The following is a 15,290-nucleotide window of genomic DNA, read 5'->3' on the forward strand; positions in this document are numbered from 1 at the left end:
ATGATATTGTGTCAAAACAGAATCCTTGAATATCGAAGATTATAAAGTATGATTTTCATTTAATATGATAAAGCTGGTCTCATAAGGTGAAGTCTCATAAGGGCGATGTCTCGTCTCGGTGAGCTTTGTAATCTGTGATTACCTATGTTTAAAAAATAATTTTGCGTTAGTTTTGTTTTCTTCTACGTAATGCATGAACATCAATATTCTAAACATTTGTTGTAATGTTGTATTTATGATCATGAATAGACTTTATTCTTTTATAGCAATGTGTGAAGAGTACCTGACTATAGTAAATATTAATAGATAATAAACACTGATCGATTATAATAGAAAAAGATTGTTTCTAAAAACGTTGATAAGAGGTTAGTGTCATGTTTCGTGTACATTTTATTTTTTGTTACGAAAGATTTGTCGTACGACTTAATTTTTTATGTTGGAAAACCGCGCCATACTCGATGTATGCACAACTCTGATTCTCTGTATCGAGGCTTGTAATCCACAGTGTAAGTCTTTTGACATTTGTAAACTAGGTTATTTCAACATATTTTTATGTGAATTATCTGTATGTTTCATGTCAGTAATGCTAAGCGATGCATATTCTTGAAATCTTGTATTTTATGTTTACCATGTGCTCGGTGTATGGGGCGCCATTTTGTCCATCATATTTCTGGTCATTTAATTTCGAGTTGCAGTTGATTAATTTACTTTAACTTGCTGTTTATCATATGAATAGACTGAATTCAACTGTTTAAATCATATGTGTAAGGTTTCATAATCTAATTGCAAACTCTGTCCTAATATTTTTTGTATGGAAACCTGTACCAGTCATTGATTGTTACATTTTTTTTTGTTACAGCTTTTTACCGTCGTCTGAGACGGTTATCTGTCTCCCAAATAAACTGATTTCACCGACACTTGTGAGTCCGACTTTTATTGGGGCAGAACAGTAAAAAGACTAGGATGTCTACCTCAGCAGAGCAGATCACTCCCGACTCAACAGAGGGCACCCAGGTCACTCCTGACCCTACAGAGGATGCCCGGGAATCACAGACGACTGATGGCAAGAGGCAGTACGTCACACAAGATGAAGAGGAGTATCAGGAAGAGTACTATCAGGATGAGGACTCCTTTGCCGACATCTTAGCGAAGAAGAGGGCTGATGTAAGCCGAGCAAAGGCTAGGATGGCATACACCGCCAGAGAATTGGAGCTCAGGAAACAACGAGTGGAACTCGATGCTGCAATGGAAATGCTACATCTCGAGAGAGAGGCTGCAGAAGCTGAAGCTGATTGTCAAGCCTTTGAATCGACCATGATACAGATGTCACCTATGAAGAGACGAACGAGTTCCTTAGGCGAAGTCAGCAACTTTAAACCAGGACAGGATCAATCCACTCCACGTCAACCTTCTGCATCGCCAGGACTACTGACCGGTACTTCCGATCCGACTCAACTTGACCCGGATGCACAACCCTATGTACCTGCAGCACAGCCTTTGGTTCCTGACACACAGCCGTCCGTGCCTGTCGCACAACCGTACGTGCCTACTGCACAGCCTTATGTGCGTGCCGCACAGCCGTACGTGCCTACTGCACAGCCTTATGTGCCTGCCCCACAGCCCAACGTGCCTGCCGCACAGCCTTATGTGCCTGCCGCACAACCTCACGTGCCTGCCGCACAACCTTACGTGCCTGCCGCACAACCTCACGTGCCTGCCGCACAACCTCACGTGCCTGCCGCACAACCTCACGTGCCTGCCGCACAACCTCACGTGCCTGCCGCACAGCCATCCATGCCTGCCGCGCAGCCTCATGTGCCTGCCGCACACCCTCACGTGCCTACCGCACAACCGTATGTGGCTGCCTCACACCCCTTATCACCACTTGTGACTGATCAGGGACCACAAGTAACTGATGTTACCCGATTCCTCCTGAGGAAGGACTTGCTATTCTCCAGACTTACTCACTTTGACGATAGACCAGAATCATACAGTGCCTGGAAACACAGCTTTATGTGTGTAGTGAATGAGCTTCAAGTCTTGGACTCCGAGCAGATGGACCTTCTTATCAAGTACTTAGGTCCGGAATCTAAGAAGCACGCAACAAGCATGAGGACATCCAACATCTTCGACATCTCAAGAGGACTAAGAAGACTTTGGGAAAGGTTGGATGAGCGCTATGGTGCACCAGAACATGTGGAAGCATCCGTAAGAGCCAAACTGTTGAGTTTCCCAAAGCTTGGCAACAGAGATCATCAAAAACTTTACGATCTGTCAGATATTCTTATGGAGATGAAGTTTTTGAAGGAGGATCCGAAGTACAGTGCAATGTTGGCCTATCTAGACTCATCCTCAGGGATTAGACCCATCATTTCAAAACTTCCGTATGGCCTGCAGGAGAAATGGACCAACAGAGCCATGAAGTACAAGCTTGAACATCAGACTGTGTTTCCACCCTTTGGTGTGTTTGTTGACTTCATGAAGGAGATGAGCAGAGTGAAAAACGACCCAAGTTTTGCGTATCACACTGACGCTAACCACAACGAAAAGCAGCCTATGAACGTTCCAAGGGGAAGAGTGAACACGAAGAAAACCACAGTGTATCAACCAACAGGATCCGGAAATCTGAGCGAGCCGAAGCTTGATGTGTGTATAATTCACACCGGTCCGGGTGTTAAACACAGTGTCAATAACTGTCGAGTGTTTAAGGCCAAGCCTATTGAAGAACGTATGAAGTTGCTCCGTGAACACAGACTCTGTTTTCGGTGTTGTTCCGCAAGTCATAGGAAACAAGACTGTAAAGAGGCCATCATGTGCAAGGAATGCGGAAGTGAGTTCCACACTACGTCTCTCCATGTTGATTCGTCACCAGCTCCTACCACTGGAAGGGCCTCATCAGTTCATGGCGGGGAGGAGGCTCCTAGGCGTCAGCAAGTAACAAAAGAACAGCACGTCACAACCATAAACAGCAACTGCACAGAAGTAGGGAAGGAATTTAAGGGAAAATCTTGTGCAAGAATTGTTCCCGCGACTGTCACCTATGATGGAAGAGCTGTCTCTCTGTATGCTATGCTTGACGACCAGAGTAACAAGACCTTGGCTAAGAAGGAATTGTTTGACTTGCTGAACATCAATACAGAGACAATACCTTACCTGATGACGTCATGTTCTGGACAAGTGACAACCTTCGGGAGAACTGCCTCAGGACTCTATATTGAATCAGCCAGGGGTGAGACCAGACTACCCTTGCCGTGCACGTTAGAGTGTGATGAAATACCGAACAACTACCAAGAGATCCCTACACCTGACGTTGCTCTTCAGCACAAGCACATGCGGGATATAGCCGGCGACATCCTACCCATTGACGCTTCAAGAAAAATTCTGTTGCTGATAGGAAGAGACCTTCCTCAAGTCCACCATGTTCTTGAGCAGCGCATAGGACGTGACCACGAACCATTTGCACAGAGGTCACCCCTTGGTTGGACGATCATCGGCGACACATGCTTGTCTGGACAACACAGACCAAGAGCTGCGAATGTGTACAAGACCTTCATCACGGACAGCGGACGTGGAACTATTCTTGAACCATGTGCCCAGTACTTATCCGTGAGAGAGAAGCTTCCAACCAGAGATGTGACAAACAGATTACGGGTATCTGACACTTCATCTGATGAACACTTATTCAGACGCACACCAGATGATAACAAAGTGGGATCATCAGTGGAAGATAGGATGTTTATGGACATCATGAACAAAGAACTATTGATAGGTGAGGATGGAAAGTGGGTAGCTCCCCTACCCTTCCGCCAACCAAGATTACGACTACCAAACAACTATGAGGTTGCATCGAGACGTGCACGAGCCTTGGACGCAAGTCTCAAGAGAGATCCAGTAAAGAAGGAACACTTTGCGACCTTTATGACAAAGCTGTTCGACAACGATCATGCTGAGAAAGCACCCACTTCCAAGTCAACGCAGGAGCAGTGGTTTCTTCCTCTCTTCGGGGTCTACCACCCTCAGAAACCTCACCAGATCCGGGGCGTATTTGATTCCTCTGCGAAGTTCAAGGGAACCTCTTTGAACGACCAACTGCTGTCTGGCCCGAACCTCACCAACAGCTTGCTTGGAGTGTTGCTTCGTTTCAGGAAGGAGATGATTGCTGTCGTAGCAGACGTGCAGCACATGTTTCACTGCTTCACCGTCAGAGAAGAGCACAGAGACTTTCTCAGCTTCCTTTGGTACAAGGACAACGAGATCGGAACGGAACTAACAGAATTCCGAATGAAGGTCCACGTTTTTGGTAATAGTCCTTCTCCGGCCATAGCGACACTGGGCCTCAGGAAGATCTCAGAACTATCTGAGGAAAGCCATGGACCTGATGTCAAGGAGTTCATCAAGAGGAACTTCTACGTTGATGATGGTCTGACATCATGCTCAACAAGCCAAGAAGCAGTAGACCTGATGTGCAGAACCCAGGACGCATTGAAGCAATACGGGAACCTAAGGCTCCACAAGTTCGCATCAAACAGCGCGGATGTCATGAAGGCGTTTGAGCCACGAGACTTAGCACAGGACATCTACGACCTGAACCTTGATGAGGACCAGCTCGTGCAACGGAGTCTTGGTATGCGATGGAACTTGTCGAGTGATATGTTCGAGTTCCGCATCTCTACTGATGACAAGCCCACAACACGCAGAGGTGTACTGTCGACAGTGAACAGCCTCTTCGATCCATTAGGCTTTCTCTCACCTGTTATCATCAGCGGGAAACTCATTCTTAGAGACGTAGTGACCTGTACCTCAGACTGGGATGAGCCGCTGCCGGACCATATTCTGGCAAGCTGGGAAGAGTGGAGTTCATCTCTGAAGGAGTTGGAGAAGATCCACATACCCAGAACAACCGTGGTACATCTTAGCAAGGCAGTAAGAAAGGAACTGTGGACATATGCGGATGCGTCAGAGAAAGCCATAGCTGCCGTTTCTTACATGAAGGTGTACTACGAAGATGGCTCTGCGATGACTGGATTTCTACTAGGGAAGTCTAAAGTGGCACCAGTATCAGGCCATACCATACCCCGTTTAGAGCTTTGTGCAGCTGTTCTAGCCATTGAGATATCGCAGATAGTCATGGATCACATGGACATAATGTTCGACTCGGTGAAGTATTTTTCCGACAGTCGTGTGGTATTGGGGTATATCCACAATGATAAGAGACGATTTTTTATTTACGTCTCCAACAGGGTCGAGAAAATCAGAAGCCTTAGTGAGCCGTCGCAGTGGAACTTTGTGCCGACACACCTCAACCCTGCTGACGAGGGCACTAGAGGCGTAGTTCCTAAGGACATTGGAGAGTGTGCTTGGCTTAGAGGAACTACTCACCTGCAGCGCATTGACGACGAAACCAAGGCAGAAGGGTTTCCCCTACAGGAACCTCTGTCAGACAGAGAAGTCAGACCTGTATGTTTGAAGACTGAGTGTGAACCTATGCTTGGAACTCAGAGATATGAGAGATTTTCCAGCTGGGACAGATTGGTCGAGGGTATCGCCCTGCTCCAGCGATTCATCATAAGCAGAAAGGGAGGTAAATCACAGATTTTACCGAAGTCCATAGACTACTCTCAAAGAGCAGAAAACTACATTATCAAGACAGTGCAAAGAGAAGTCTATTGTGAGGAGATTTACTGTCTGAGGTCCAAACAACCATTGCCGAAGAATAGCAGCATTCTTGCATTGAGTCCGTTCCTCGACGACGATGGTATTGTTAGAGTTGGTGGACGCTTAAGACATCTCAACGATGCGACTGTCTGCAAGAACCCTATACTGATACCGGGGAAGCATCACATTGCGACCTTACTTGTACGCAAGTACCATCAACTGGTGCAACACCAAGGGCGCCACTTTACGGAGGGAAAGGTCAGGTCCTGTGGGTTCTGGGTCACCGGCTGCAAGCGCCTTGTTTCGTCCCTCATTCACAAGTGTGTTACTTGTCGGCGACAACGTGGGAGCTTCGCAACCCAGAAGATGTCTGACTTGCCTACAGACCGCATACTGCCAGGAGAGCCACCGTTCACTTCGGTGGGAGTAGATATCTTTGGGCCCTGGGACGTCGTGACTCGTCGCACTCGGGGAGTTCCAGCCAACGGCAAACGATGGGCAGCACTGTTCACATGTCTGGTGACACGCGCAGTCCATGTCGAGGTAGTAGAGGAGATGTCCGCATCATCCTTCATCAACGCCCTGAAGCGCTTTACAGCCATACGAGGACAGGCAAAGGAGTACCGTTCCGACAGAGGAACCAACTTTGTTGGCGCTACCGACCCTCTACAGATCGACGCAATCAACGTGGAAGATCGTCAGGTCAAGGATTTCCTGCACTCTCGGGGAACAACCTGGATTTTCAACCCGCCCCATGCATCCCATATGGGTGGAGCTTGGGAGCGCATGATAGGGTTGACACGGCGCATATTGGACAACATGTTGAAGGATCATTCAGCACAGGGTCTTACGCACGAGGTACTTACCACCTTTCTGGCCGAGGCAAGTGCGATCATAAATTCTCGCCCACTTACCGCCGTTTCGTCAGATCCAGACTCGCCTTTTGTCCTTACCCCAAGCATTTTGCTTACTCAGAAGACGGATGTACCGACCGAAGCTGTATGCGACACAACTGCTAAGGACCTCTTCAAGGTACAGTGGAAGAGAGTACAGCACCTCGCCAAGATGTTCTGGGACAAATGGAAGAAGGAATACCTGCATACCTTGCAAGCGCGTAAGAAGTGGCATCATGGTCAACGTAACATTAGTGTTGGTGACATAGTGTTGTTGAAGGATGTCGAAACCCATCGCAACAACTGGCCGCTTGGACGCATTACTGCAACGTTTCCTGGCAAGGACAACTTGGTTCGCAAGGTTGAAGTACGTGTCAGCAAGGACGGCAAGACCACCTCTTACGTCAGACCAGTGACGGAACTCATTTTATTATTGGAGAACTGAATGTTTTCTGTACTAAATTGTATTCAAATCTTGTGTGATATAATTTTATATATCAGACGGGGAGTGTCATGTTTCGTGTACATTTTATTTTTTGTTACGAAAGATTTGTCGTACGACTTAATTTTTTATGTTGGAAAACCGCGCCATACTCGATGTATGCACAACTCTGATTCTCTGTATCGAGGCTTGTAATCCACAGTGTAAGTCTTTTGACATTTGTAAACTAGGTTATTTCAACATATTTTTATGTGAATTATCTGTATGTTTCATGTCAGTAATGCTAAGCGATGCATATTCTTGAAATCTTGTATTTTATGTTTACCATGTGCTCGGTGTATGGGGCGCCATTTTGTCCATCATATTTCTGGTCATTTAATTTCGAGTTGCAGTTGATTAATTTACTTTAACTTGCTGTTTATCATATGAATAGACTGAATTCAACTGTTTAAATCATATGTGTAAGGTTTCATAATCTAATTGCAAACTCTGTCCTAATATTTTTTGTATGGAAACCTGTACCAGTCATTGATTGTTACATTTTTTTTTGTTACAGCTTTTTACCGTCGTCTGAGACGGTTATCTGTCTCCCAAATAAACTGATTTCACCGACACTTGTGAGTCCGACTTTTATTGGGGCAGAACAGTTAGGGCCCATGTTAGCGGTTTATACCCCCCTTGATTTTGAGCATACGATCTTTATTGTGTCCAAAGTAATAGTGGAAATCCTTAATGCAAGTATAATTCATGAACAATATAAAGAATATAGAAGATGCGACGGCAAAGCGCGAAGATGTGAAGACGCTAAGTTGAGAAGGCGAAGAAGTGATACTACAATCGCTTCTTCGCCTTTGCAACTTCGCACTCTCGCCTTCGAATCTTCACGCTTTCGCCTTTTTAGCTCACAGAGACGAAGTCAAGGGGAGCTAATGCTATACCCCCGGCGTCGGCGTCCGGAGCTGGTTAAAGTTTTTGTTGCAGCTCCTGTATCTTAGCTATTACTTGCCCTATCTTCACCAAACTTGCTAAATTCACATAACCTGAATGGATGGTTTGTCTTTTGATACTGATGCGCCTGACAGGCATGGAAGCTAAATCAGAGCCATAGGTTGGGGATGCTGGAGGAGGTAAAGGTTTTAATTGCTGGTGTCCTCTGATGATGATATCATAGTTATTACTGGTCCTAACTTCACCAAATTTGCATGGATGTTGCGTCTTATGATACTGATGCACCTGACAGGCTTGAATGCTGAATCTGCACCATAGGTTTATGATGCTTGATGAGGTTTAGTTTTTTTGGAACAGGTCACATGTTGTATAGATGATAGGTTGCATAGTTGATTTAACAATATTATAAATGAAACGCAGAGCCTGATCTCCATTATCAAGGATGCTATCTAAATCTCCTACCTCACTCAAACCTGCTTGATAGATAGATGTGGTTGTTGTTAAATGATATAACATGATTCCTATGATATAGTATTGTATTATATGAAACAGTATTTATATAATAGTGTTGTGTTGTGCATGTACTATGCATAAATAGTAGTCAGGGTTTGATACATAGTGCACTCGCCGGAGGGTATTATTATGCCAACTGTTGAATATACTGACGTGCTTTGCTATATTTAAGTAGCTTGACAAGTCCCTATAAATTATCACTGGAAAATCAAGCTTTTGGTTTTTTTTTTTTCAAATTAATCAATTGATTTGATTATTTATTTAATCAACAAGTTGTTGTACAATAAAAATTCAACAAAGGTTTGTGTTCTTTTCAAGAAATGAGAGACGTTTGGCCTTACCGAGAAAACTCGAAATGTTTAGCAGACGAAATCTCATTGAATTTTTTTTCTTGTACTTTCTATATCAAGCGTCATTTAAAAAGCGTTTTTGTGATTCTCGTGTAGAATTTCTTTGAAAAATGTTCAATCAATTTGTTTAAAAGTTTATAAGAAACTTTTACTTTAAAATTACCGTCAATAATGAAGTGTTTTTGGAAAAATGAATAATTTTAATTGCTTGATGTCAGTTGTATATATCTACGTTTTATATATAATATGTTTTACGGTGCGACCGTTGGGGCGAGCGCAGCATGTGATCAAACAATGAATTATGATAAATCAATGAAAATAAAATTAACAACGTAAATAAATTTCATTGCAATATCAAATATAACATACATATTTTTTACAGTAAATTTACATTATTCATAGTTTATAAGATTTGTTATTTATTTATTTATAAATAGAACAATAGTTCAATCTCAGATACAATGTTGTTGAATAATAAAGATTTTAATATAAATGTTCATTGCACTCCATCTCCTCTTTTAAAGTGATTGTGACATACGCCAGTTCATCCCCTTTCTTGCAGTAGACATTTTTTTCTTAAACCTACATTCAAAAATTGACTTATCATTACCCCCCCCCCCCCCCCAATGTTAAATTTCTTTTTTCAATTTACACATAGAAAATTGACTTATCATGGAGTTGCCCCTTCCACTTATAAAAAAAAATTAATGTTTATTTTTTTTTTTATTTACGCTTAAAAATATTTGCTTATCATATTAAAAGAACATGCCCCCCCCCCCCCCCCCCTGTAGTAAATGGAAGTGAAAATAAAGAAACCATTGAACTGCTAAAGAGCTGAAGGATTAGAATTTTCATAATTTTTTTTTCTGTTTGCTTGCAAAGATTTTTTGGATGAGGCTGCCATCTACCCATCCATCCACCCACCCCTTTTAAAAAAAGGCGATGCTACGTGTACGTTCCAGGAATTTACCGTAATTTTAGTGAATAAAATAAATGTGAGTATTCATCCAAACGAGTGCAATTTACAACTGTTTCGTGTATCTGAAGAAATGTCATTATTCTTCAGCTGTTCTTTAGCTTAGCCTTTGCAAGATTTTGAGAGGATTTTGGTCATTTCAGCAGATTTACTATAACTTCAATTAGAGTAATTTCCCCTTATCAGTGCTTATTGTGATGTCAAAGCTGACGTTGGTTAAGTGTCGCCTGACTCTTTAAAACTCCCCTGAGAAATAAAAGTACGCGAAGTATACTGTTTTATTTACTTAAAAAAGCATGATGTTCTTAAAATTACACATTACACACATGCTTCTCAAAAGTTGTACTTTGATTCTCGCGAGAACGTGTAGTTGGAAACCATTGGTACTATGAATTGTGGGTCAAAATTTACTGACGCCGAAAAAATCTATCGGATCAATGTGTAAACCTTTGTGACGTCACTCGATTATTTTTGATTGAGAGTGTACTGACGTGAACTTTAGAGGTAGCATTGACTGTATGTCGTATATATTGTTATTGTTTTTATATTGTCTTGCTGATTCTCGTGAGAGTGTGAAGTGATAAAAAATTGCCATGATTACAGGGAACTACTGGGACGATTAAAACAATGCATTACTGGTCCGATTTACTGACGCCAAAAAAATCCGTTGAATGAATGTGCAACTAGTCCGAATTCACACATGCCTTGCCGGTAGAGCTCGCTTCGCTCCGGCGCTGCGCGCCGGCGAGCTGCGCTCGCTATAAATACTGTTAGTTATAATAACGGCTAATTTAGCGTAGCGGTAACGCGTTGGGCTTCAAGCTTGAATGATTTTAGCGTCGTGAGTTCGAATTCCGCAGTCGGCGCTTGAAAGATTTTCGTTGAACACATTTGCCGTGCTCTATTTCGGCATAGTATGCTTACGCTATATAAATCCTTTAATACTATGCGAAAATAGATGAGTATTGAATATAAAGTGACAAACTGACAGAAGGCATAATACCATATGTTATTTTGTAAAACGTTATATGATACGATATAATATTGTATCATTTTTTTTAAATTTTATGATATGATATTGTAATATGTTTTACGGTGTGACCGTTGGGGCGAGCGCAGAAGGAACCACACATCTGTCATCATTGTTAAATGCAACCCGTGGACTTGCCCCAACCAAAAAACTTTGGCTTTGTCTCGAAAACTTTTACCACCGCAAGGAACCCGAAGTTATTAAACTTTTATTCCAATGGCCCCTTCCTAGTCTTATACACTGAAACAAACTACCACTGAGCATTAATAAAATGTTAAACAGACTTACATTGTATTAAAATATTTTGATAAACACAACGCCGTTTTTTTTAATGTTGATACAATTATGTTTTATCTTTTCTTTACCTTTTAAAGTCATTAAAATCAGTAAAAAATAAATTTTGTCTGAAATTTCTCATTTTGTTCCTTGTTGTAACCTGTATTTTAATTATTTTCCTCTGTGACATTAATTTTGTTTTAAATCTTTTTAATTTTTGTACGCTATATATTAGCGTTGCAGACTTGTGCCCTCACCCCTTTCTTAGTGTGTGATATTCAATATTATTTGACCACATATGCAACTATATAACAAATACATGTACCGGTAGATATCTTAACAGTTTAATTCTTTTCTTTTATCTATTCATTACAAAATGACGTGGCTGCACGTAGATCTAAAAATGATTAGACTTTTCTTTCTTAATAATTTTTTGTCACCTACCTAACGTATGCATATATATGATTGATTTAATATGACAATAAATTTAGCATGGAATTTGCATGTGTATTTACTAAGCAAAAAAAAAATCATCAAAACAAAACTAATCAGCCAAAGAGTCACCGTTAACACTTCCTACATGATCCAGTACATATGCTTGATCCACCTTTAAATGTATCGCGGGAAATTAAAACGCGAGATCTTTGTGACGTCATAGTTAACATTCTTTTGCGCTCGACAGTTTTCGTAAATTGTCGGACAAATTCGGAGAAGGAAATGACGTCATATGTCAGCAAAAGTTCAGTTTTTTTTTACGTAAGCTTATGTGTTGTTTACTGTAATGTTTTTAGAAGGATTTTTTTTATTGTTAAATGAAAATGATGTATGCGATGTAGAGGTAAGAATTTTCCGTAGAAACACTTCCTGTTCCACCATGTTGCTATGCACCGCAAAGGATCACTGGGAGCGTTTTCTCGTCGTGCTCGAGTTTTACCCCGGGATACAAAACTCGAGATGCGCACGCAGAGTTAGACGGGAATGACTTTCCTTGACTTCTGAGACTCTCCAAAATGGAGGAAGTTATCAAAGCACAGTTGAACGAAGACTTATTTATTGAGGATGAAACAGACATGTTTATTTTCATTGCAATGGAGCAGACATGGATCATGCAAATTATCTTAAACCTAGAGCGGCGTCGTTATAATCCAAGACTCGAAGGCTTTTCAGAAAACATTGTGCCACAGTTTGATAGCAAGCAATTTCTCAGACATTTCAGAGTGAGCCCAGAATTTTTTTTATTTGATCATGAACTCGATTGTACATTCTCTCACAGATGATAATGCATGGCCCGGTGGTGTAGAGCCTATCCTGCCCAAGAAAAAACTTTTGGTATTTCTGTGGTACATGGCAAATCAGGAAACGTTACGAGAAGTTAGCAATACATTTGCAATCGGCACAACGACAGTTCATGAAATCATAATGGCTGTGTCAGAAACAGTAAACGAAAACTTGGTTAACGTAAGTTAATATTCGTGGTTAAGAATTAAAAAAAAATAATTTTCAACCCTAATACTTATAATTGGTGAGTAAAGGTTTTCATTCATGCATGTTGTAAAATTCTAGGTGATAAACTGGCCAGTTGCAAACACACAACAAGCCATATCAAGACAATTTCAACTCCAGTCTGGATTACCTGGTATTATTGGCTGTTTAGATGAAACCCATATTCGGTTATCTTCAGCTCCTGGTGGTGACAAAGATTATTTTAACCGAAAAAAACTTCCCTTCAATCCAGCTACAGGTACTGATACATGTAAAGCATATTTTTACTGTGTGTTTACATGATGTAAACTATTTTATCATCAATAAACCAGGTAACTTTACACTGTTCGAAAGTCTTACTTTACTGATAACTTATAAATGTAGAATGAAGACCTTAAAAATTGTTTTTTTTTCTCTAAAATATACAGGTTGTTGCAGACTGTGACATGTTGATAAGAGATGCTTACACAGGTTTGCCTGGGTGCACACACGATGCACGTGTTCTCAGAAATTCCTCTTTGTTTGACAAAGCCGAAAATGGACAATGTGTTATGCATGGAAAATTTATTATTGCAGACAGTGCCTATCCATTGAGGAATTGGTTGATGACACCTTTCCGAGATAATGGAAGACGTAATGCACAGCAACGAAGATTTAATCAAAGGCTGTCTGTGGCAAGACAAATTGTTGAACGGGTGTATGGACACTTAAAAAGAAGGTTTCGAAGGCTTCGAGAAATATCTGTTCGAAAGCTGTCTCGTATAGTTTCACTGATTATTTCAGGATGCATTTTGCACAATTTATGTGTTTTGCATCATGATGACGTCGAAGCGTTTATAGACAATGATGACGATAGACATCCTAATGCCTACCCTAACATTTTTGTTGATGGAAGGGATGGAGCATTATTCAGACAGCAGTTAATGAATACAATGCCATTGTAAATATTTTATTTGAAACAGTTTTTAAAATGATTATGGTTTTCTAGCGTATGTTGCACACAAAAATTATATTAAAGATATTAAAAGATTTTAGAAGTGTTGTCAATCTTTTATTCACTTTTTGTGAAAGAACAAATAAAACAAAACAGAAAAATGTCAACAATACAATGTATATTTAAACAAAAACAAAAAACAAAAGAGGCCCAGGACACAATTTGAATTAGGACAAGTCTTTCTAACATGTCTGACTTGTTGAACCTATTTAAATGTATTTTCATTTGAGAAATCAGTTAAGTGCTTATGTCCATAACATCAGTATTTTGAAAAATTGTCATATCTGAATTACAATAGTAATCACTACCACTGGAAGAATAAATGAATGGTTTGATGTTCATCAAAATTTTAGTACAGTTCAATTTGCACAAAACCATGAAGTGTTTACTTCAAGTAAAACCTAAAATTGTGTACATTGTGGAGTTAATTATTTGTCCAAAGACCTTTCCAACATTTCGAGCATTCGATCAATGCGTCGCATTTTGTCTTCATGTTGTGTTTTCATGGAGTTCATAAGTTCCCTGTTTTGTTCCTGGATATTCTCAATTAATTTGGTGCTTTCGGATATCTTGCGTTTTGTTGATTTTAATTTCGTAGTTTTAGCACGACTTGTGGATTTGGAACCTGTGTCAATTGATGAAGACTGCTTATCTTCTTCTTCTTCTTCAGGAGCAGCTGATACATCTTCATCCTTGTCCAATTCTGTATTAATTTTAAGTTTATCCCTGGAGCGTCCTGTGTCAAAGGACACAGCTACCTTTGTGGAGGCCTTATTGCCATACACCTCACTGAACTGCTCTAAATACTTCCAGGAATATTTTTTATTGCCGGTTTTGTTATTTTCATCATTTATTTCTTTGTATTTTTTTTCAATGCCTTCCATTTATTGATCAGTTGTGTTTTGGAAACATGTAAGCCATTTTTTTCATTTCATTTGCTATTTCTCCCCAAAGAACATCATGAGATTTTGTGCCTGAAAATTTGTCCTCCCTCTGAAGCCTTAAATCAATTAAAAATCGTTCTTCACTTTCCTTCCGAATATGCATTGTGTTCTGTAAGTAAAGTAAGTTTTTCAGTGAGTAGAATATGAAACTCATGAAGTGTTAATTTGATATCATTAGATACTCTGATTTCAGAACATGCGAGATCTTCTTCAGATCTAGAGTATGATTGTGACGAAAATGAGAAAAAGCACTTTGTACTCGCGCAAGTAGACATTAATAAAAAGTCAAGACTTTTGTCCGGTATGAGTTTCTCGGAATGATTTTCTACAAAATTCCAATCTACCTGCGAGTCAGAACTGGAGGGTGTAGAATGGCCACATAATGCAGATTCTGATGACGCTGAGCAAGAAGGGATGGTCTCAAATACACGCGAAGTTGATGCTCCAGAAGAAGTTGATGTATCTAGGGAAGTGGAATTCTTGTGACTAGTTGAAAGTGCCTCCTAATGGCCCTCTTTGTCTCCGGATCTGTTTAATATGAAAATGATGTTATTGATATGAAATAAAAATTATTTAAACAAAATCCAAATCAAAATATTGTTTGTTTGCCACTGACTCGAGAACTTTAGCCTTGGTAAAATGTTTTATTGATCTTTTATATTGATTTTTTAAATCATCCTATGTCTATTAGTCATAATGACTTAATGTTGCTATAATTATATATTTATGGAATGAAATTAAAATTGTTTACATACCACCATCTTCTGAAAGAAAAACGGTAGCCAGA

The 15,290-nt window shown here is 40.5% G+C and overlaps 1 protein-coding gene and 1 pseudogene across 1 annotated transcript; both read left to right on the plus strand.

Annotated features, from left to right (window-relative positions):
* The first annotated feature begins 375 nt into the window (after window positions 1-375).
* On the plus strand, window positions 376-7,641 carry LOC128175642 (uncharacterized). Its single transcript, XM_052841428.1, has 3 exons — window positions 376-506; window positions 860-7,193; window positions 7,547-7,641. Exon 2 carries the CDS (start codon window positions 964-966, stop codon window positions 6,991-6,993), a length of 6,030 nt encoding a protein of 2,009 aa, XP_052697388.1. The 5' UTR covers window positions 376-506; window positions 860-963; the 3' UTR covers window positions 6,994-7,193; window positions 7,547-7,641.
* A 4,786-nt stretch (window positions 7,642-12,427) lies between these two features.
* Window positions 12,428-13,509, plus strand: LOC128175280 (uncharacterized; annotated as a pseudogene).
* The last annotated feature ends 1,781 nt before the right edge of the window (window positions 13,510-15,290 follow it).

This window comes from Crassostrea angulata, chromosome 3, assembly GCF_025612915.1.
Source record: "Crassostrea angulata isolate pt1a10 chromosome 3, ASM2561291v2, whole genome shotgun sequence".
Lineage (NCBI taxonomy): Eukaryota > Metazoa > Mollusca > Bivalvia > Ostreida > Ostreidae > Magallana > Magallana angulata.